Source organism: Bos mutus, chromosome 1 (assembly GCF_027580195.1).
Source record: "Bos mutus isolate GX-2022 chromosome 1, NWIPB_WYAK_1.1, whole genome shotgun sequence".
NCBI lineage: Eukaryota > Metazoa > Chordata > Mammalia > Artiodactyla > Bovidae > Bos > Bos mutus.
The window spans coordinates 95,307,288-95,330,377 of NC_091617.1; the positions used below are offsets into that span (position 1 = coordinate 95,307,288).

At 41.0% G+C, this 23,090-nt stretch overlaps 1 protein-coding gene across 9 annotated transcripts in view; it reads left to right on the plus strand.

Moving 5' to 3' along the window:
- TNIK (TRAF2 and NCK interacting kinase) overlaps positions 1 to 17,137 on the plus strand; it is a 406,980-nt gene extending 389,843 nt beyond the window's left edge. For all 9 annotated transcript variants that reach the window (XM_070373248.1, XM_070373278.1, XM_005905573.3 and 6 more), the window contains 6 exons: positions 3,439 to 3,573; positions 8,118 to 8,218; positions 10,453 to 10,602; positions 12,373 to 12,532; positions 12,781 to 12,920; positions 15,065 to 17,137. In XM_070373248.1, the coding sequence (XP_070229349.1) occupies positions 3,439 to 3,573; positions 8,118 to 8,218; positions 10,453 to 10,602; positions 12,373 to 12,532; positions 12,781 to 12,920; positions 15,065 to 15,148 (770 nt within the window). In that variant the 3' untranslated portion in view covers positions 15,149 to 17,137. The remainder of the gene's footprint in view (positions 1 to 3,438; positions 3,574 to 8,117; positions 8,219 to 10,452; positions 10,603 to 12,372; positions 12,533 to 12,780; positions 12,921 to 15,064) is intronic.
- The last annotated feature ends 5,953 nt before the right edge of the window (positions 17,138 to 23,090 follow it).

The window sequence follows — 23,090 nt, forward strand, 5'->3', positions numbered from 1 at the left end:
GGCTTCTGGGAGTGAGAAATTTTGTAAGCAGAAATTTCTCTGGTCTCTTTTCTTGTAAGAACTGCTTTAGCTTATAGTTCATGGATGCTTTAGTGAGTGCTGCTGGCCCATAGGTGATTGCGTCTGCGAGGAGATTTGAATATAGGAATCATTATTGCTACACTCCACAGCTTTCTGGTTCACAAAAAGAGCCTTAAAAAAGATGGAGACAGGGACTTCCCTGGTGCTCCAATGGTTAAGAATTCATCTTGCAAAAAAAAAAAAAGAATTCATCCTGCATTAATGTAGAACAGTCCGTAAAAATACTGAATCTCTATGCTGTGCACCTGAAGCCAATATAAGATTGTAAATCAACTATATTTTAATACAAATAATACAATTAATCAATGTGGAAAAACAAATAGAAAAAAGAATTCATCTTGCAATGCAGGAAATTTAGGTTTCAATCCCTGGTCAGGGAACTAAGATCCCACATGCTGTGGAGCAACTAAGCCCACGAACTACAACTACTGAGCCCATGTGCTGCAAGTACTGAGCCCACATGCCGCAACTAGAGAGTCCGTGCCACAACTAGAGAGTCCGTGCCGCACAACCAAAGATCCCGCATGATGCGACTAAAACCCGACGCGGCAAGTAAATAAATAAAAAATATGGAGACAATAGTGAAGGCCTTACTACTCACAGGTTAAAAATGTAACCTGAAAGACTCTGTCTGTTGAAAGTTTTCCCTTACAGATGGTGTTTGAAGGAATTTGATAAATAATGCCCCTCTTGCCCCCTCCCATCCCTTCCGGTATGAAGCCAACTGTACCCCTGCACGTTAGAACCCCCTGAAGAGATCTAGGATGCCCCTAGACTAGTGGGTCAGAGTCTGGGATGTGGCCCGGGTCACAGAGGCTTTGGTGGCTGCTGATGTGTCTCCACTGTGCAGCCAAGCTGGAGAACCAGCTTCTGTTTCTCAAAGAGACACATTGGGTTCCTCCTGGGTTGAGTCTCAAATAGGGTTTAGCTCTTAAGCTGTGCTTCTGTTTTGAGAAGATACCTTCACGAGATGCCACGGTTCTCTCTGTCTTTTACCTTTCCACTGAATGCTTAGTTTCGTCTCTTTTTATCCTCCCCAAGCAAAGGTTAACCAAGTAAATTCTTCCTATATTATCATTTAATTCAATATAGTCCTTTATTTGGGCTTTGCTAGTGGCTCAGATGGTAAAGAGGAGAAGGCAATGGCAACCCACTCCAGTACTCTTGCCTGGAAAATCTCATGGGCAGAGGAGCCTGGTAGGCTGCAGTCCATGGGGCCTCTAAGAGTCGGACACGACTGAGCGACTTCACTTTCACTTTTCACTTTCATGCATTGGAGAAGGAAATGGCAACCCACTCCAGTGTTCTTGCCTGGAGAATCCCAGGGACGGCGGAGCCTGGTGGGCTGCCATCTGTGGGGTCGCACAGAGTCGGACACGACTGAAGTGACTTAGCAGCAGCAGCAGCAACAGATGGTGAAGAATCTGCCTGCAATGCAGGAGACCCAGGTTTAATTGCTGGGTTGGGAAGATCCCCTGGAGAAGGAAATGGCAACCCACTCCAGTATTCTTGCCTGGAAAATCCCATGGACAGAGGAGCCTGGCGGGCTACAGTCCATGGGATTGCAAAGAGTAGGACACGACTAATGAACTAACACAGTCCTTTATTCTGGGTATTGAGTTCTTGATTGCTACACCCCCAAATCAAATTTACAGCCATACATCTGCCAGACACCTACCAAAAGGGGAAATGATATCAGAAAATTCATGTTCAAGCTTCATTATGTGATGCATCATTTTTAAAAGTGTATTCCCGGCTATCATGAAACACATGGGTAGGGAAAGAAGAAAATGAAAATATGAGCCAAAGATTCTTGAAGTGCCCTCTGATCTGTGTTGGCACAAGGAAGAGAAAGCACCAGCCTCCTGCCCATCCTGGCTATTGTGATCAATGCATATTCAAGGCCTTTGGCTGCAAAGAGGAATAATAACTGCACAGTGGTTCCCTTAATTTCAGTAATAAATATATTCTTCTGTCAAATCCAGTGTGCAGTGCTTTAATGAATTCTCTTCCTCTGTTATATATCATATCTGCAAAACATATTTTTTTGACAAGAAATCAAAGGAAAAGTAAGTACCCAAGAACTGGGTAAATTTCTGATCACTTAGAAAAAGCCACCCTAAAGGACAGTTTCTTATCTGGTATTTAGATAATCTCGGATGGTTGATTAAATTTAACTCCTGTATATACCTCAATGTTTTTATTTAAGGTGTTTTCTTGTCATCCTAAGGATTCTTTACTCCAGGATCACTTTACCGACATTTCCCAAGGGGAACTTGTACATTTTTGCACAAGTACACATCTTTTTGTCCATTCTTATTTCTGTTTGGTACTTCTTTCAGGGATCTCAGCACCATAAATTCTTCCAGGGCTATTTTCTGAGCCCAGATTGCCTTCACTGAACTTGTTTCTCATATCCTTATGCAATGCCTTTTTCTGTTTAGTAAAATGAAACTACGACCAGCTGTCATCTTTAAAGTAAGAGAGGCGGCGAGTAAGAGGCTTTGCATTAACATATGGTGTGTTGGGTAGAAGATGAGGAAAAGGCGGTCACACCTGGAATATGCTAAAATGTCCGTCAACACTCCTTCATGTAATTAGATTAGAATGTTTTGGAATGCTGATCAACTCTTCTGTTACAGAATTAGGTCTTACTGAGCAGACATTGCCCTTTGCATTGGGAGGAGTGAATAAGAGTAGCTTGCTCAAATAAGCTTCCCTGGTGGTCCAGTGCCTAAGTCTTCCTGCTCCCAATGCAGGGGGCCCCGGTTCAGTCCCTGGCAGGGTAACTAGATCCCACACCAAAGACCTGGCACAGCCAAATAAGTTAAAATTAATTTAATAAATAAATAAATATTCAAAAATAGAGTTCATGTGAAAGGAAAAAAAAAAAGAAGCTACCAGAAGGTAAAAAGTTGTTGTTGTTCTTTAGTCACTAAGTCATGTCTGATTCTTTGTGACCCCATGGACTATAGCACACCAGTCCTCTGTCGTCTACTGTCTCCTGGAGCTTGCTCAAATTCATGTCCATTGAGTCAGTGATGCCGTCTAACCATCTCATCCTCTGCTGCCCCCTTCTCCTTTTGCCTTCAGTCTTTCCCAGCATTAGGGTCTTTTCCAATGAACTGGCACTTCGCATCAGGTGGCCAAATTATACAATGATTATTTGCCCAAAACACTTAAAGCTGTTTTAATCATAAGTTCTGGCAGATGCAGATCTTTGATGATGCTGGAGACACTGGTTATTATGCCTTCACACATGCACACAATTGTAAATAAAAATAAAATGGAGATGGGAAGGATTAAGAGAAAAAGCTGTCTCCAGACCTTGAAATTAAAGCTCTGTTATTTTAACAGGAAAGAAGAATAAGTTACGAGTTTACTATCTTTCATGGTTAAGAAACAGAATACTACACAATGACCCAGAAGTAGAAAAGAAACAAGGCTGGATCACTGTGGGAGACTTGGAAGGCTGTATACATTACAAAGTTGGTAAGTCTCAAGATGTGGAATTGTTCTCAGTCCAAACTATTCAGTTAAGTTTCATTCAGTTTTTTCTATCAGATACTGGTGATGCATCTGTGACCAGTTTAAGACACTGCTGGAACCTTAAATATACTTGCATTATTTCCCCAAAGTCAGATCAATGAAGTTCAAAGAGTGCATTCAGAATAAAGTCCTAGACTCCTCCCAAAGACCCATTAAAATGACAATAAAGGAATAAAAATGCTATCAACCCACAAGGACAAAGGGACCAGGAGAAGACAAACCAGATAACAAGAGATGTCAAAAAATTGAACAAGAGTAGTTAGATGACTTGGAATAGACCTAACTGATCAGTAAATGCTGAATTCTAAGTCTGCTCTGAGGAAAGTCATCAAAATCAACCCAGTCACTCGACAGAACTCAGAAAGGCCTAGGACCTGAAAGGTCTAGGACCTGAGGCCCCCAGTGTATTTGAGGTGGAGGTGAGGATGGGACTAAAAATGGGAGGATTGTTGGAAAGCTTCTGAACAGCAAATCCTACAGAGCTCAGTCAGGCAGCCACCCTCCCTGACTGCAGCAGATAAAAGGTGGACACAGCCAGTCTCTTTATGGGGAATAATGAATTATTATTCATACACACACCTTATCCTGCGTGGCTCCCCAAATGTTGCCAGGCATGCTTGTATCCCCAAGCAAGAGATTGAACGATTGTCTTTGGATTAGCTAAATGGCCAGAAAGAAAAGATGTTCAGGTACTAATATTTGACATATTGTGAAAAGAGCATGCTATCTAACCACCTTAAAAGTGAAGCCCATCAGTTGATAAGCCCACAATAGCATACAGTGGGGAAATCCACTCATAGGAAGGAAACTTAGAAAGAAGGGACTTCAGAGGAAACGAGGATAATGAAGAGTGGAACAAAAAAAAATTTTTTTAAGAAACTGTAATAACTTCAGGGAGATTAGAAATACCATTTCCATAAAAGAAGAATAGGGTTTAAAAAAAAAAGATGAAACAAGGTTGGAAAATGTCATTCAGAGAACAAGGAACACACCTTGGAAATTAAAATATATAGGCAGGAATAAAAAGTATAATAAAAGGTTTGGAAGATAAAGATGAGAAATGTCCTAGAAAATGGAATGAAAAAGGAGAATGGAAGAAAGGAAGAAAAAGGAGAGGATGGGTAAGAAAACAAAAAGATTCAATCCAAGTGGTTCAAAATCTAAGTTACATGAGTTTTAGGAAAAAGAGAAATTAAGAAATGGAAGGAGAAGAAGGCACCAAAGAAAAAATACAAGAAAAGACCTCAAAAATCTCCAAATAAAAAGATGCACTGAGTACCCAGTATATGAAAATGAATGAAATACTGAAAAATGAATGAAAAAAGACTTACAAGAAGACACAGCAACATGAGATTTCAGTACCCAGGAAGTGAGAAGGCTCTTAAAGCTTTCAAATTACAGGTAAATAATTCCCTGGTGGTCCGGTGGTTGGGGCCCCACCCTCTCACTGCCAAAGGTCTAGTTTTGACCTCTGGTCAGGGAACTAAGATCCCACAAGCTGCACCATGCAACCATAAATAAATAATAAGTAAATAAACAGTTTATATATAATAGACCCAGAATTAGATGGCCTGGGACTTATAGCAATGCTGGAAGATTAGAAGACAACGGAGCAAGGCCTTCAAAGTTCTAAAGGAAACATTATTTTTCACTTAGTAATTTATAACCCATCTGTATTAGCCAGGGTTCTCCAGAGAAACAAAACCAGTTTGTGTGTGTGTGTGTGTGGAGAGAGATAGAGAGAGAGAGAGAAATTAGTCCAGAGTGGGACAATGGAGGGTTCAGGAAGAGGTACCTCCAAGAAAAAAAATGTTACTAATAAATTACCTGTCATATTTGACTGTATTAAAGGCATTTATAACACTAACAGCAAGTTTCCATGTGCTTAGAGATAGATGTATAAAAAATAGGAAGTGGAAAAAATGGGGGAAAACAAGAAAGGAATTATAATAAGGGTATACCACATGTCTCCTCTATGAACGGTAATGATTTTAACACAAGATATTGACTTAACCAAAAATTGTAACTATAACTGTGTTGGAGGTGTGAGGGAAGAAGAAATGGGTACATTTGAGAGACAGAGAACTAGAGAGAGGAGGCGGTGATAAGAGACAAGATCCTTTCCATGCTCCAGAGTCAGTAGCTAATATCAGATAATATCTACAAATGAAAAAAAATAACATTATTAGCATGTCATTGAGAAATATGGAAGTGAATTGCAGAAGAAGTTGTTGAAAGTACATTAAAGACAGGATATGCAGAGGTATGCTATAGAAAAAGAATTCAGAGAGCAAGAATTTGGTCAGTTCAGTTCAGTTCAGTCACTCAGTCATGTCCGACTCTTTGTGACCCCATGAATTGCAGCATGCCAGGCCTCCCTGTCCGTCACCAACTCCCGGAGTTCACTCAGACTCATGTCCATTGAGTCAGTGATGCCATCCAGCCATCTCATCCTCTGTTTTCCCCTTCCCCTCCTGCCCCCAATCCCTCCCAGCATCAGGGTCTTTTCCAATGAGTCAGCTCTTTGCATCAGGTGGCCAAAGTACTGGAGTTTCAGCTTTAGCATCAGTCCTTCCAATGAACACCCAGGGCTGATCTCCTTTAGAATGGACTGGTTGGATCCCCTTGCAGTCCGTGGGACTCTCAAGAGTCTTCTCCAACACCACACTTCAAAAGCATCAATTCTTCAGCTCTCAGCTTTCTTCACAGTCCAACTCTCACATCCATACATGACCACTGGAAAAACCGTAGCCGTTATCCTGGGCTAATTTCTTTAGGATACAGAATACTCTGAGTGTTCAAACATTTTATAAAAGATAAAGTAAAACAATTGCTGGGACTTCCCTGGCAGTCCAGTGGTTAAGAATTCACCTTCCACAGCAATGGAGAAACAGACATAGAGAACAGATTTATGGACACAGTGGGCAGGGGAAGAAGGAGAGGGTGACATGTATGGAGAGAGTAATGCGGAAACTTATATTACCATATGTAAAATAGATAGATAGCCAATGGGAATTTGCTGTATGATTCAAGGAACTCAAACAGGGGCTCTGTATCCACCTAGAGGGGTGGGATGGGGAGGGACATAGGAGGGAGGTTTGAGAGGGAGGGGACATATATATACCTATGGCTGATTCATGTTGATATTTCAGAAAACAGAATTCTGTAAGCAATTATCTTTCAATTAAAAATAAATTTATTAAAAATTATTAAATTAATAATTTATTTATAAATAAATAATAATTATTAAATTAATTTAAATAATTAATTAATATTAAATATATTAAAAAGAATCCGCCTTCCAGTGCAAGGGGCACAGGTCCCATCCCTGGTTGGGAAACTAATATCCCACATACCACTCTGTGCGACCAGTAAAGAATTAAAGCAACTCCATGTGTATTGTCTTAGGCTGTTCAAGATGCTATAACAGAATATGACAGGCTGGGTGGTATATGAACAACAGGAGTTTATTTCTCAAAGCTCCAGAGACTGAAAAGCTCAAGATCAAAGTGCTGTCAGATTCAGTGTCTGGTGAGGGCCTGCTTTCTGGGTCATAGAAAGCTGTCTTTTTTATTACAGCCTCACATAGTAGGAAGGGAACGGTATCTCTCTGGGGTCTCTTGTTAAGGGCACTAGTCCCTTTTAAATTTCCAATAACTGGAATCCAAGTTTGAATAATAAGCAAACGGCAGACATTCTATCTCTACCCATTTGTTGATTCTTCTGCCATCTTGCCATACCAGCTCTCAGCTGCTTACATGTGAGTGAACATAAAAGCCAAGTAAGGAAACATGAAGGATTTTTATACAGATTCTTCTTAAAATAAGTAATTCACATCTAGACTTGGTGGTGAGAGACAGTCCTAACCAGTTACATCTTTAGATAGAGCTTTCAGCAGGAAACAAAAGGCCCCAGATATTCTGCAGACAAGTTCACTAAAGGAAGTTAAATCCATACCTGTAAGAATATCCCACACTGGAGAGCTACAGTGCAGGAGACCTGGGTTCAATCCCTGGGTTGGGAAGATCCCCCTGGAGAAGGGAAAGGCTACCCACTGCAGTATTTTGGCCTGGAGAATTCTGTGGTCTGTATAGTCCATGGGGAAGCAAAGACTCGGACACAACTGAGCAACTTTCACTTTCAAGAACATCCCACACCAGAGCACTACCCTCAATTAGGGTGACATAGAGTGATGTGTGTGTGTGCGTGCGTGCCTGCTCAGCTGTGTCTGACTCTTTGTGACCCCATGGACTGTAGCCCACCAGGCTCCTCTGTCCATGGGATTCTCCAGACAAGAATACTGGAGGGGGTTGCCATTTCCATCTTCAGCGGATCCTCCAGACCTACGTATCAAATCCTCGTCTCTTGCATCTCCTGCATTGGCAGGCGGGTTCTCAGGTTCTTTACCACTGAGGCACCAGGAACCATTTATCAACACAGAAGCTGGAATAAATTAATAAACTTAACTCATAATGTTTCTATTGCAGTTAAATATGAAAGGATCAAATTCTTGGTGATTGCCTTAAAGAATGCTGTGGAGATATATGCTTGGGCTCCTAAACCGTATCATAAGTTCATGGCATTTAAGGTAAGTAGACATGTGATTACCTAACAAGGGCTTGTTTCTGTAGGTTTCCACCAGGTAACACTGCTCTATCTTACACAGAGACTTGTACCAAGTTTTCTATATAGAAAAATTCTCTTTTAAAAGTGTAGGAACCCTTGTTTGTTATTCTAAAAGTAAAGACTGGGTATTATCAAATGCTATTAAATTAATCAAATTAAAATTTGGGTGCACCTTCCTCCTCCGTTTCAGGTCTACGCACCATCACCTCTAAGTGGCATTTAATGGGGAATGGTTACCGGGCAAAGCATTCATTGTAATATTAGACAATGAGATTCATTATACCCCCACCTAAGTCTGATATTTCTTCTGAAAAAGGCAGACCAACAGCAGCACTGTATTTCAAGTTTGAACTGAGTCTGTTAATCTTAAAATCCTCTTAAGCCTTTTTGGTTTAAAGTCCCTAAAACTCACTTGATGGTCATATATCCCCATTGCTATTGGACTTCAATGAAGTGAATACTGAATAGAGTCACATGTGGAAATGGCCTAGATTCTCTGCATCCTTCAATTTTCATTGCTTTTTCATTTTTTATCTTGTCTAAGTCTGTACTCACCGTGGTCGGCTTGATCACTCATGAGAATCAACAGAAATAGTATCAAGTGATGCTGGTCCCATTGACTTCAGCTCATGAAAGCTGACCCCCACATGCCAGAAGGACCAGGACTTACCGGCAGTCTGATGTTTTCAGAGATACACAGTCTGCCCATAGCCAGTGTTAATTTATCTTCTGTTCATTCTTTCTCTCTGCCTACGTCTCTCTCTTTATATCTCCTTGGCTCTCACTTTTCTCCCCACCTTTACAACTCTCATCTTTCTTTGACCCTTTATGTATTATTTCTTGCCATTTAAGCCATGTGAGGGCAGAAGCTGCCCTGGGAACATTATGAGCCCCTCTTCAGGGCCAAATCACCCCAGTTCTGTCTTATTCTCTTAGCAGCACAAGGAGTTCACTTGTGATGTGCTCAGGAAGGTGGGTTCATCGATGGAAATGGGTACCCCTCCATAACCCCACATTTATGGAGAAGAATTTTTGGGCTGCATTAAGTCAGTAATAACACTTGGGATGACTCCTGAAAGCTACAGTGGTGCTGCTGTTCTGCCAAAATCTCTCTTTGCAAAAGCTTTTCAGTCAAGGCCTGTTCCAGTTCTGAAGTTACTGCCATCAGTGTACAAGCCAAAGTGCAGAACTGATGGCAGAATGCTTTGTTCAGCAAACCATGCCCAGCCTGGAAGGAGGGACGGGCAAGGCAAGGACTTGAATAGGAAAAGTCTAGAGCTGGCAGGAGGTTGAGCCCTCCTATGGGACAAGGAGATTTGGCTCAAACCTCCCATACGTGAAAATGATGTTAGTAAAAAAGGAAGGAGGAGTCTGTTAAAGCGGCCAAGGCACTTGTGGTTTCACAGAGTCTCTCCCAGATTTCCAGGCCAGTACAGGTAGAGTGGGGTTGAAATAATGGCAGAGGAAAAGGAGGGGAGACTGAACAGTTACCTGTGGCTTGGACTTCAGCGTCTCCCACACAGAACTTTGACAGCTGTGTCTGGGGCTCTTTGTTTTCTTTCTAGGTAAACCCAGCTAACCAGTGTAAGCCACAAGTCTTGAGATGTACCACCTCAGCCTTCCCTCTCTGTTGGTCAAACCCAAGTCTCAGATCTCCTTCTTAAGTCTAGAGAAGGTGCTGATCTGATGGGCACTCACTCACCCAGGACAATCAGAACCAGAGCGGGCACGATAACTCAGAACAGGCTTATTTAGCACAGAACTGGCCCCAGCTGACCCCCTCCCCAGGCTGTCCCTAAACAGTTAGTAGCCATGCATGGGCCTGGCTGTCACTCAGGAAGGAGAGGGGCCAGAGAGGTGACCGGACCTTCTTGGAGAAAAGGCCAGATATAAACAGGAAAGAACAGCAGTACCCAGGCACCATATGTTTAATATATGATAACACTATCAAAATGGACAACTGTAAACCAACTTCTCTTCCCTGGAAGACAAGGGGCAGAGCAAGGGGCACGAATGGATGCTAGACTCTTCCTCCTAGAGCCAGAATATGACTAGCTCTAAAATTGAAAGAAAGATTTCCTAGCTTTTCAATTTAAGAAAAGTCAGACGTGAACTTCCACAGGAAATAGCTAAAGGAAAAATCTATTAAGATAATGTCTTTGCATGATGTGGACTCTCACAGGGTGATTTTTAAAGTCTTTTGCAGATCTCCAGCACAAGCCACTGCTTGTTGATCTCACAGTAGAAGAAGGTCAAAGATTAAAGGTTATTTTTGGTTCACACACTGGTTTCCATGTAATTGATGTTGATTCAGGAAACTCTTATGATATCTACATACCATCTCATGTAAGTTCCCAAAAGCAGACTGTCAAGACTCTCTGACAATCTGCACGTAGAGATTTGTTTTTGTACATTTGTAGTGAAAGTCATGCTAACTTTTACTAATCAGTAAAGCAGATAGACTTTTAGCCTTCACCAAATAGATTATACTTTTCATACATAAAGCATGTAAATTTAACTAATTTTTACAGCTGCTTGAAACTGAGTAACATGTAATAGCAATTATTTGCCATTTACTGGACATGTTGTTTCCTTGGGTTTTATATTAAAATACATATGATGTTTTCATTCAAGGGCACAAATTCTTTTTTTTTTTAAAGCAAGAGTATAATAGATGAGCTTCTATTTCTACTTTGTGAAGGAGATTGGTTCATTTTATGTGGAAGAAGGCCAATGGTCCTTTTTCTGCTCTCGTTCCTCTCTTCAAGTGGAAGGCAATGTCATGTGGTAAAATCAGACACCCCCAAGCACATGCTCTGGCTCTAGCATGTGTTCACTTTGCAATAATGGACACGTTGGGCAGCCTCTTCGGCCCTCAGCTTTCACATCTGTGAAATGGGCTAAGAGGACCTATCACATAGGGTTATCATCGTCATTAAATGAGGTGACGCATCTAGAGAACATGGCACAGGGTCCTGCAATTTGCAGTATTAATATTACTATCCTGACACTTTGCCTAAAACATGACTTTTTAAGGGAAATGCTGCCCATGGTTTCATGTAGTAGGAGAAGAGCAGTGCAAATTGTGTCTCCCATATGTATACAGTCCCAAGGCTAACACACATTAGAAACTAGTCATCAACAAAGTCTGAGATTCAGTCTGTTGCTGTTTGGTATTTTAAAGAGTTTAAAGACTTTACTCCACAGAAGCACAATTGAAAAAAGTTATTTTAGTGCTTGACACACGCACATCATTTGTTACCACATTGCAGCTTTTCCTCCTGTGTGGTCATGCACACGGACTCACAACCCGTGCTCTTTTATGAGGGACCAAGCCACCCCATGATCGTCCTCCAGCCCCTCAGTCATGTCCACCCTGCACTTACTGGATGGCCATGACACTCTCCACCAGGGGGTCACAGCAATCCCATGTCTGTCTTCATACAAGTCAGTCTACGCTTATTTGAATAGTATGATTCTTTTTAATGAATGGTAATTTAAAATTTTTTTTCTCAACAAGCCATTAATTTAGATTATTCTTTTATTTAGTCACCTAGATAAACAATCTGTACGGAATTTTCATAGCCTATTTTGGTCCCATATAGCCTGTTTCTAGCATATTCAGCTGGTTTGCACTTTTCCTCATCTTTTTTAAAAGTAGACAGAAAACACGAGATTTTTTCAATGTTTATGAGAATGTGCGCAAATCCCAATTTTACCACCACGTGCTAGTACAGCTTTGGTCAAGATACAGAACCCCTCTGAGATGCAGTCACTTCCCCTGTAGACAGAAACACCTACTATGCGGAGCTGTTCTAAGGCCCAGAAGTTACGTATGTAAAGAGCCCATGCTTGGCACAGGGCAGCTGCTCTAATGTTGTAGTTGTTGCTTTTAGGAACAGATAAATTGGATTCTTGACTTCATCCCTAAGTTTGTATTTACCAGGGTATTTGGCAGGTCAGTGGTTAAATTAAGCAAAGCAAAACATCGGTCTCTAGAGTGCGAATGGAAAAGAGAAATGAAAGAACTTTTTTTTTTCAATTCTTAGAAGTTAATAGTTAAGATACTGTCTTATTTTGAAAAAGAATAATGCCTGGCCTTTCTTTGTCTTCTAGATTCAGGGCAATATCACTCCTCATGCCATTGTCATCTTGCCTAAGACAGATGGAATGGAAATGCTTGTTTGCTATGAGGATGAGGGGGTGTATGTAAACACCTACGGCCGGATAACTAAGGATGTGGTGCTCCAATGGGGAGAAATGCCCACGTCTGTGGGTAGGTTAACCATTCCTTATCTCCTTCAGCAGTTACACCCCCCAAATGAAACGAAAGTCAAGAAATGTGAAACAACCATTTGATTCCACCAAAAAAAAAAAAAAAAGTCTGTGAATAACACTTGTAAGACTTGCTTTGTCTGTTTATCTCAAGTCGTTTGTCATTTTTGTGGTTAAGATGTGAACAGATGCTGTGAGTTATTGCCCATCTAATGTTTTTAATGCAGTTTTGGAAATTCCTTTTGACAGCCTACATTCATTCCAATCAGATAATGGGCTGGGGCGAGAAAGCTATTGAGATCCGGTCAGTGGAAACAGGACATTTGGATGGAGTATTTATGCATAAGCGAGCTCAAAGGTTAAAGTTTCTATGTGAAAGAAATGATAAGGTAAATCCGTTTCAACATTTGCATTAGTGTTTGCATTTTAAGAGACCACCAGGTACCTGTGAAACCTTCATTTTCCTTTATACTGATTTGAATCACATCTGTGTTAAACAATCAATATTATCTTGAAATGGCATTATTTGGTTTGACTCATGTGAACCCTCAAAATATACTATTCACACGTCAAAAAAGACATGAAAACATCTAAAAATTTCTTGTAAACTCTCAGTAACTCGTGTGGCCTGCAGGCCTTAAGATGACTCAGCAAATACCCCAAATTCTCCTAAACACTTAGAAGAGTTGGCCCATCATTAATCATTTCACAGAGAGTCAACCTTATACTCCACATTTAGACTTTTCACAGAATCACTATTGGGGCATAACCCATCACATTATATTCAACTTTAAATGTAAAGCCTGTGACATGTAGAAATATAAAGTTTTTGAGAAGTGTCACCCATTCCTTAAGGAGTGCACAGTCACAAACTCAACTAGTGCCATGTCCCGTGTCATTCCAGCCGTGTTTCTTCTGAAGTGTCATAGGGGGACTGTTTTCCAGTGAAACTGGCGGTGTTCGTCTGGCATGAACATTCGCCCAGAAGGGTATTCTTCCCCCTTGCCCTCCCTGTAGACTCACGCAGAGTTTTCAGTAGCTAAGCTAAACTGTATTTGTGAATTCATCCTTTGTGACTATGGTCAGTTTAGAAATGCTGTCCCCCAACTCAGCCAACGTAAACATTTATAGAAAAGAATGTGATGGGTTGAACAGACCTACGTCTCTTGGCTCTCTCCCATTCCCTAGAAGCCAGGCTGATCTTAGTATGACCCTGGAGCAGCCAGTTAATCTGACGTGGTGTGGTCTGGGTGGACAACAGCTGGGGATGGCAAGAATGGTTTCCAGGGCCTCATCAGAATATGCCAGAAGACAGACCTGACCCCAAGTAAAATTCCAGCCCCCACCTAGTCTCTGGGGATCATAAGGCCAGGACTGATCTAGGCACGGACCCCCAAACTCTAGAAGCCCTTACTGCAAGCCCTGTGCACACCCTCAGGAACAGTCTGAGACCACACCAGTGTCAGGGCCCTGAGGTTCAGAGCCAGGGCACACGGAACTTGGAGAGCAGCAGCCCTTTCCTCCCCTTGTGTTTCCACAGGTCCTCTGTGCTTCCCCCTGTGACCCATTGACCCCACAGTAGCTTTACTAACATATGTAGCATTAGCTGAATGACACACATTTCCACAGAGCTTCCTAAGACGTTGTTGGGAGAGACAGCAATGTTCTTCTAACCAAGTTGTGGAAATGAAGTAGCAGAGACTTTATACTAGTGACAAAGTAAATGCCTTGGACCAAAGCGTGGTGTCGGCTGATTCTTAAAGGACTCAGCCAAAGCACGTAACATTATTTTCCTAGGCAGCGGTTCATGGATGTTCGGCTCAGGCAAGCAGTACCCCAAATCTTGCTCCCTTCTCTCAGTTGATAAAATGATTTAGCAGACCCAGACCTAATGGACTGTGGTTCTCCTTATGAATGCCATGATCTTCAGCCTAGGATATGCCTTCATCATCACATCAGCAGAGAAGCCAAGTGTTAACTCTTGAAGTGCCAAAGTGAATAGGTATTAAACACGTTATCCTATCCGACTAGAGCCACTTGTTTATTTGTTTGTTTTTTTAATTGAAAAATGAAGCTGTATAGTAGTCAGTAGGCCCAAAATTCTCTCTTGACTTTCATTCCCAAAGTCTGCCCTCTTGTCATTAGGAGAGAGGTGAGGGGAGCCCCTGTGACTTTCCAGAAATTAACAAAGGACCTGTTGTGTTCTTGACCAGAAATCCAGCATATTATCCTAGCACGAAACTCCCTTGTAAAAAGTGAGCACCCAAAGGGTTGTTGCAAATCAAGATGTAGTCCCTTCTGGGTCCCTGAAGGCCAATACCATGATAAGTAATAGTAACCTTATAGGAATAAAGGCGGGAATGCCTACAGAGGATGCAGTGTATTAAAAGATGCTTTAAAAACACCAGCCATTGAGTCTTAAGAGCTGACACATGGCAAGGATAGGACATGTGAGAGAAAAATGGATGGACGGTTGAAGAAAAGAGGGAAAGAAACCATGCAGTTGAACTAACTTCTTTTTAATTTCAAACAGGTATTTTTTGCATCCGTGCGATCTGGAGGAAGTAGCCAAGTGTTTTTCATGACCCTCAACAGAAATTCCATGATGAACTGGTAACAGAAGAGCACTTGGCACTTATCTTCATGGCGTTATTTCTAATTTAAAAGAACATAACTCATGTGGACTTAATGCCAGTCTAGAGGCAGAATCAGAAGGCTTGGTTGAACATACTGCTTTCCCCTTTTCCTCTCCCTCCACCCGTCCCGATACAGTCCATCTTTCAATGTTGCAGCCTGGTTGAGAAGGAGAGAAAAAGGTGGCAGGAATTTCCAGGAGATCCCCAAGAATGCTGCGTTGTCTATGGACGGAGATGGACCATGTGCCCTTCGGAGTTAGGGATAGAAACAAATATTGTGTGCTCTTGTGATTAAGCTGTGTTACGGTGGATTTTTGAGTTTTGTTTTGTTTTTTACCTTTTTTTTTCTTTACCCCCTTACTTTGTAAGAATGGGGAGAGAATGCATACTGAGAAAGTGTCTGTTTTTAATTCTGTCTGCCTGCTACCTTTAAGTATATGATATGTTGTTAAGATCTCCAACTTCAAATGGTGAGAGACAGCACAATAAATGTACCTTATCTCTTTACACTGAAGGCCATAACTACACAGTGGGGTAATTTTAGAACTCTTTTGCCTTCACCAACCCAAGAGGTTGCTTTTTGATAGCAACTGCTAATGAATTTTTAAAAGAGAAGAAAAATACTAGTATTCCCCTCTTTTGGGAAATAGATTTTAAATGGCTAAACTACTAGCCTTAGACTAATAAAATCAACTACCATTTTTGTGAGTCTGGCAGGCCCTATTTTATAGGGCCCTGTACAGACCAGAGTGTGTCTCACGGGATAGTAGTGCCATTGAGTTAAGTTGGCTCTAGTGAATGAGGGACTCTATATACAATGTTGCCTCAATGATTACTGCAACAGATCAGGGCAAAAGATGGGATGACAGAGGGGGTCAGATGGAAAGAGCTTCTGGAAACAAGCTAAAAATGTATATATATATACACACACACACATTTTTTTTTCAAATGCACAAAACTTCCCAGCTAGGAAGTCACTCTGTTTGGGCTTCATTAGGAGTTAAGACCTTGTTCTTTCTGGGAATTGGAGAATCGATGCCATCCAGGCTCTAGTTACTCCCAGCTTCTTCCTGAGGGTGCCACTGTCTCAAGATGAAAACTGTGACTGAAAAAATAATAATAATAAATGTTTCTGAGCTGCCTGTGTTCTCTCTGGGTTGGTGAGAGAAGGGACTAGACTACTAAGCCTGCCTGGGACCCAGCAGGCATCATTGGTTCAGATTTTATAGAACTTGAAAGCAAGGCTTTGGCCGAAATTCTGAGACCCTAATCATTTTACCTTCCTCCAAATTACCCAACATCCGGTAAACAGCGTTTGTGCAGAGATATGTATGTATTTCGTTCAGGTTGACTTGTGTCCTTATAAACTCTTCCACAGATGATTTGAACTTTTGCGTGACTGTCTGGGATTTTTTTTCCAAAGCTCCGAGCATGGCCGCCTGTGGTATCAAGGTGTTGCGAAACAGTATCTGTGTTGCGCTTCCTGTTTTAACCTACCTCGTTTCGTTCGTTTCGTTTCACTGTTCATCACAGCAGTGTTATCTCCAGGAGACATATAGAGAGCTCAACTGGCAATCTCAGGGGTATTTCGCATTTTTAAAACAAAACAGTAGTTGACCAAATTGTTCTTGAAAAATTGAAAAAAAAAAAAAAATCCAACAGCAACAAAACTAATGTGGCTTGTTTCTGGAGAAAACAATTACTGTAAACAGATCCAAAACCAAAAAAATCTATGAGCCTACTGATTTTGCCTAAATACGTGAGCAGCTGGTGTACTATTAATGAGAACGAAATACACATTAGGAAAACACCGCCATTTAAATCTGGTGGCTTGGGCAAGGGTGGGGGACACGGAAAGGAAACTACTCTAGTTTTTGAAGTGGCTGATTCTACCCCTCCTGTAAAGGTGGTTGTCATTTGCATTTATTTTAAGCAGGTAACACACAAATGGAATTGAGGATTATCTTCAGGCGATCACCAAGATGTCCTCATTGTGGTCCCTTTAGCACTCAAAAGCAATGAAATCCTCCCGTTCTCATTTTTACTGCTAAGGTTCTGCTGCTGAACAATACAATCTTCGCAAATTCCATGCCACAAATTCAGCAATAACGTTTGGGATTGAATAGCAACTACTGTCATGGATGCTGACATGGACAAGGCACATTGATTTGGGTCTCATCTCCGCATGTGATTGCCACCAGCTCTTTATATTGCTGCTGTGGTATTTTGAACCAGAAGCTTCTTTAAATTATGTTGCAAACTGATCTTTGTTTTATGTTTTGTTCCGTTTTGATTTCTAAGTGATAAGTTCGAAACACACAGCTTTAACTGATTTTTTTTATTGTGGGATTTGGGGTACAGTAAAGAAATAAAAGGGAATCATTGTGTTTAAACATAAGGTAGTTTGTGAATGTATTTTTTAAAGTCTAGATTCATTGAAACAAAAAATCATAAGAAAACAATATTAATGCAGTCTTGTTTACAGTATGTACACTGACATGACATAGACCATGAGCTTTTCTGGTGCCAAGAAAAATAAAACACAGACGTTAACCATCAAGCCATGCTTTTTATATTTTTGTACAAATATTTTACACAGAGTACAAGGCAAAACCAAATTTAAAACAGCCCCCCACAAATCTGTGCTCCTTAAAAGATTTCTAAAGAATTCCCTGAAGCTTTTATCTCGAAAAATACATTTTCCTCTATAAGGACAGGCCCTAGCCCTGAAATACTGGAGGCCTAGGTCATGCAGAATATTTCAGAATAACTGTTCTTGTGGCTCATAACAATTACCAACATTTCAGTTTGCCTTAATTCTTTTTTTTTTTTTTGGCAGAAGCAAGCGAGTGGTTGTGCTTTTCATCCCTCTTAATATCATCTTAAAAATAAAATGAGCCAGTTTTAGAGATAAAATTCCCCTGTGAGAAAAACTGAAACTAGTTTCAAAGCTAAAAAAGTTTTTATCAAGATTTGTATACAAAGAGAAATGGAACCCTCCCTCCCCCAGAGTTTCACTGCTGCTGCTGCTGCTAAGTCGCTTCAGTTGTGTCCGACTCTGCGACCCCATAGACAGCAGCCCACCAGGCTCCTCTGTCCCTGGGATTCTCCAGGCAAGAACACTGGAGTGGGTTGCCATTTCCTTCTCCAGCACATGAAAGTGAAAAGTGAAAGTGAAGTCGCTCAGTTATGTCCCACTCTTCACGACCCCATGGACTGCAGCCTACCAGGCTCCTCCGTCCATGGGATTTTCCAGGCAAGAGTACTGGAGTGGGGTGCCATTTTCTAGTTTCACTAGATCGTTTCATTCCCTGCTACTCAATGAGGATGACCATGCAATAAAATCCACTTTGGCTGCTTACACCACAGTTGTGGGCCAGGGTCTGTCAGGTGATTGTCATTGCTGGGTGCTAGTCAGGGACATTAGCAAGGATTCCTCCATGCAGTGCATAGTGGGAGCAGATGACCTACAAGATCCTTTAAGATGGGGAGAGTTCTCCCCATGCCAGTTACATTCAGATCGTTGTCCTTGCACACAAGGTAAGGGAAGATATCTTGCACTAAGTGCCACCCAAAATCTAATGACTATTTAAATAGAGCTCATTTTTCTTGAAGACTTTCTAACAGAGCCTCAAGAAGACCAAGGGCTATTTCAACAGTGTAGATTAAGATACAGATGACATCCCACGAGGCCACTCAAACAGGTATTCCATTTCTCTCACACTCTAACATTGCTTTCTAAGACATACTTCTTATGTACATCGCATCAAGTACACATTTTTTAAAAGCCTCTTAATTCCTGGCTGTCAAGACCTACTAACAGTTTTCTGTCTGCTCTTGTGACTTATTGGTAAGTGGTGTCTCTGGTCCCTCCTGTGCAGTAGATTAGAAAGATGTGAGAAATTCAGGCCGGAGCCATTTGGGTTTTGTCCGTTGCCCAGACAAGGAAGCAGCTGAAGCCTAACCTCACATTCCATAAACTAAAAGAAAAAAAAATGTTTTCCCTACTAGTATGTGTCCTGGTTCCTGTCACTATTCTTGAAATGTTGAAGAGCTTTGTGTTAACAGTGTGTGTTGTCTTTGAAAGTCTGCTTGAACAGGCATCACTTCCATTCATGCTGATTGCTTTAAGATACAAGATGTGCCACATTATTTTAAGAAAGAACATGCCGTTATTGGTCTAAATTTTTTAAACTTCTGGAGGAAAATAGAATATCCGCAACATGCTGATGGCAATTCTGAATGACTCTGTCATGCTCCCATGATTCTATGTTCTAACCATCTCAACAGTTTCTGTGAATTATTAGTCACTTTTTCGTTCATTCCTCTTAACCTTAAATCTAAACAAATCAAAAAAATAACAAACAAACCCAAAACTGACTTAACTGAGACTACATAGTTACAACATAAAATCCAAAAATCTAAAATTTGATTTCATTTGCCTGTCCATATTTCTCATAAATAACGATTACATTTTGGCCTTGATCAGGATCGCAGTATCAACAGTCTTAAAATGTTCTGTCCTTGTATGGGTCTCAAAATGGATATAAACTGATCTTCTTTCAGAAGCCCCAGCTAAAAAGAAAACCTCTTGAGAATTTGCAAGTTTAAAACTGACCATTGAGGGACTTCCCTGGTGGTCTAGTGGTTGAGACTCTCTGCTTCCACTGCAGGGGATACAGGTTCCATCTCTGGTCAGGGAACGAAGATCCCTTACCCTGCATGGCACAGCTGAAAAAAAACTGACCATGTACACATGTCCATTAAGCATTTTCTAGTATTTTTTGATTTCCAAACTATCATTGGGATTTGGGGGATTTTTTTCCATAGATACTTAGGATATTCAAAAATTCACATAACATTAAACAGTATGAGACCATAACTCTGCTTTGAAAATTACTCTTCTAAGGCTGTCATCCCAGAAAATGCCAGAATGCACCAAAATAAAAATCTTCATAAAAGCATTTTGAAAACAAAAATCTCTGAATAAGTTTTGAGATATTCTAAATTCACATCAAAATCTTGGACTCTGTGTCCATGATGCCAAACATTTGGAGGAAGACTAGAAAATACAGTTTAAAATAGAAATGTCCTGAAGTTCCCAGATTTTAGGGGTTTGTGTAGATATCTTCAAATAGACTCAATTCCTTGCTTGATAGGGTTTGGTTTTGATAGTTGGTTTTTATCACGCCAAATTGCACTGCACAGTTGGGGCTGGAGGAAAGGTAAGTTTTCATTTCCAGCAACGGATCATTGCTCATCCGTAGCGAACATCCACGCCCCAGTTGTCTCTTCCTCGTATGTCTCCCTCTGGGGTTAGTGTTAAGGAATAGTAATTTTGTATTATGGTTTATTTAAAAACCTCAGACATCACCCTGAATCAGAATTTCAAATGTTAGGTGACGGCAAGAAATAAGTCTGTAGCAGGGGGGAAAAAAAGGGGTGACAGCTTAGATGAAGTTTCAAACTGGATGTTGTGAAACTGTTCTTGTGCATTTAGCTGTCTTTTTTTTTTTTTTTCACAATGTTAATGTAATTGTAGAAATGCCAAATTTATAATATTGGAAAGGAAAACTATCATTTTGCTATGCCTAAGAGTGTTTATGTTTAAATCTCCAGTTTTCTAAAGTGTTTTAAATTGTTAAAAATATGCTGAAACTGGATCATTCTCACCTGTGTAGTGGTATAAAGAAAGAAAGTCTTCTTGGCATATTTTCTAGTCTGAACCTTTTGGTTACTTTCAGGTATTTTCCCCTGCATTCACAAAGCCTTCAGTTACTGTTGTCTAAGGTTGTTCAAGCAGTAGTTAGAAATGATATGGTAGGTTCTAAGCCAAGGTTTTCCTTGACTGTGACTGCCACACCCTGGAATATACTATTTTATGTTATCTCTATCAAAATGTGAATAATAAAATATTGATAGTAGTAGGACGCCTGCTTGTTCTTCATTCAGTTCAGTTCAGTTGCTCAGTTGTGTCCGACTCTGCGACCCCATGAATCGCAGCACGCCAGGCCTCCCTGTCCATCACCAACTCCCGGAGTTCACTCAGACTCACGTCCATTGAGTCAGTGATGCCATCCAGCCATCTCATCCTCTGTCGTCTCCTTCTCCTCCTGCCCCAAATCCCTCCCACCATCAGGGTCTTTTCCAATGAGTCAACTCTTCGCATGAGGTGGCCAAAGTACTGGAGTTTCAGCTTTAGCATCACTCCTTCCAATGAACACCCAGGACTGATCTCCTTTAGAATGGACTGATTGGATCTCCTTACAGTCCAAGGGACTCTCAAGAGTCTTCTCCAACACCACAGTTCAAAAGCATCAATTCTTAGGCACTTAGCTTTCTTCACAGTCCAACTCTCACATCCATACATGACTACTGGAAAAACCATAGCCTTGACTAGACAGACCTTTGTTGGCAAAGTAATGTCTCTGCTTTTGAATATGCTATCTAGCTTGGTCATAACTTTCCTTCCAAGGAGTAAGCGTCTTTTAATTTCATGGCTGCAGTCACTATCTGCAGTGATTTTGGAGCCCCCCAAAAAATAAAGTCTGACACTGTTTCCACTGTTTCCCTATCTATTTCCCATGAAGTGATGGGACCAGATGCCATGATCTTAGTTTCCTGAATGTTGAACTTTAAGCCAACTTTTTCACTCTCCACTTTACTTTCATCAAGAGGTTTTTCAGTTCCTCTTCACTTTCTGCCATAAGGGTGGTGTCATCTGCATATCTGAGGTTATTGATATTTCTCCCAGCAATCTTGATTCCAGCTTGTGCTTCTTCCAGACCAGCGTTTCTCATGATGTACTCTGCATATAAGTTAAATAAGCAGGGTGACAATATACAGCCTTGGCGTACTCCTTTTCCTATTTGTAACCAGTCTGTTGTTCCATGTCCAGTTCTAACTGTTGCTTCCTGACCTGCATAAAGGTTTCTCAAGAGGCAGGTCAGGTGGTCTGGTATTCCCATCTCTTTCAGAATTTTCCACAGTTGATTGTGATCCACACAGTCAAAGGCTTTGACATAGTCAATAAAGCAGAAATAGATGTTTTTCTGGAACTCTCTTGCTTTTTCCATGATCCAGCTGATGTTGGCAATTTGATCTCTGGTTCCTCTGCCTTTTCTAAAACCAGCTTAAACATCAGGAAGTTTACAGTTCACATATTGCTGAAGCCTAGCTTGGAGAATTTTGAGCATTACTTTACTAGCATGTGAGACAAGTGCAACTGTGCGGTAGTTTGAGCATTCTTTGGCATTGCCTTTCTTTGGGATTGGAATGAAAACTGACCTTTTCCAGTCCTGTGGCCACTGCTGAGTTTTCCAAATTTGCTGGCATATTGAATGCAGCACTTTCACAGCATCATCTTTCAGGATTTGAAATAGCTCAACTGGAATTCCATCACCTCCACTAGCTTTGTTCGTAGTGATGCTTTCTAAGGCCCGCTTGACTTCACATTCCAGGATGTCTAGCTCTAGTTGAGTGATCACACCATCATGATTATCTTGATTGTGAAGATCTTTTTTGTACAGTTCTTCTGTGTATTCTTGCCACCTCTTCTTAATATCTTCTGCTTCTGTTAGGTCCATACCCAAACTATTATCCCTCCTTCCTCCTGAACACTGGAATGCTTTGAAGCTCCTGCCATTAGCCTATGAAGTCTCCAGTTATCTTCAGCCACTCTCCCTCATTGTTTCAGTATCTTGGCTCTTAATTCCTTCTCACTATCTCCAACACCACCCTTGATTAGTTCTTGTGATCTCAGTAACCACTTAGACGATCCTCTAAATACCCTGGCTTCTCAGTTTCCTGATCTCAACCAGTTAAATTTAAGGATTACTGATTACCTCACCACCTCCTAAGCTGGTAGCAGTCAATCTTCATTTGCTCTAGGTGGACCTATCTATCCATCATCACCAAATAAAG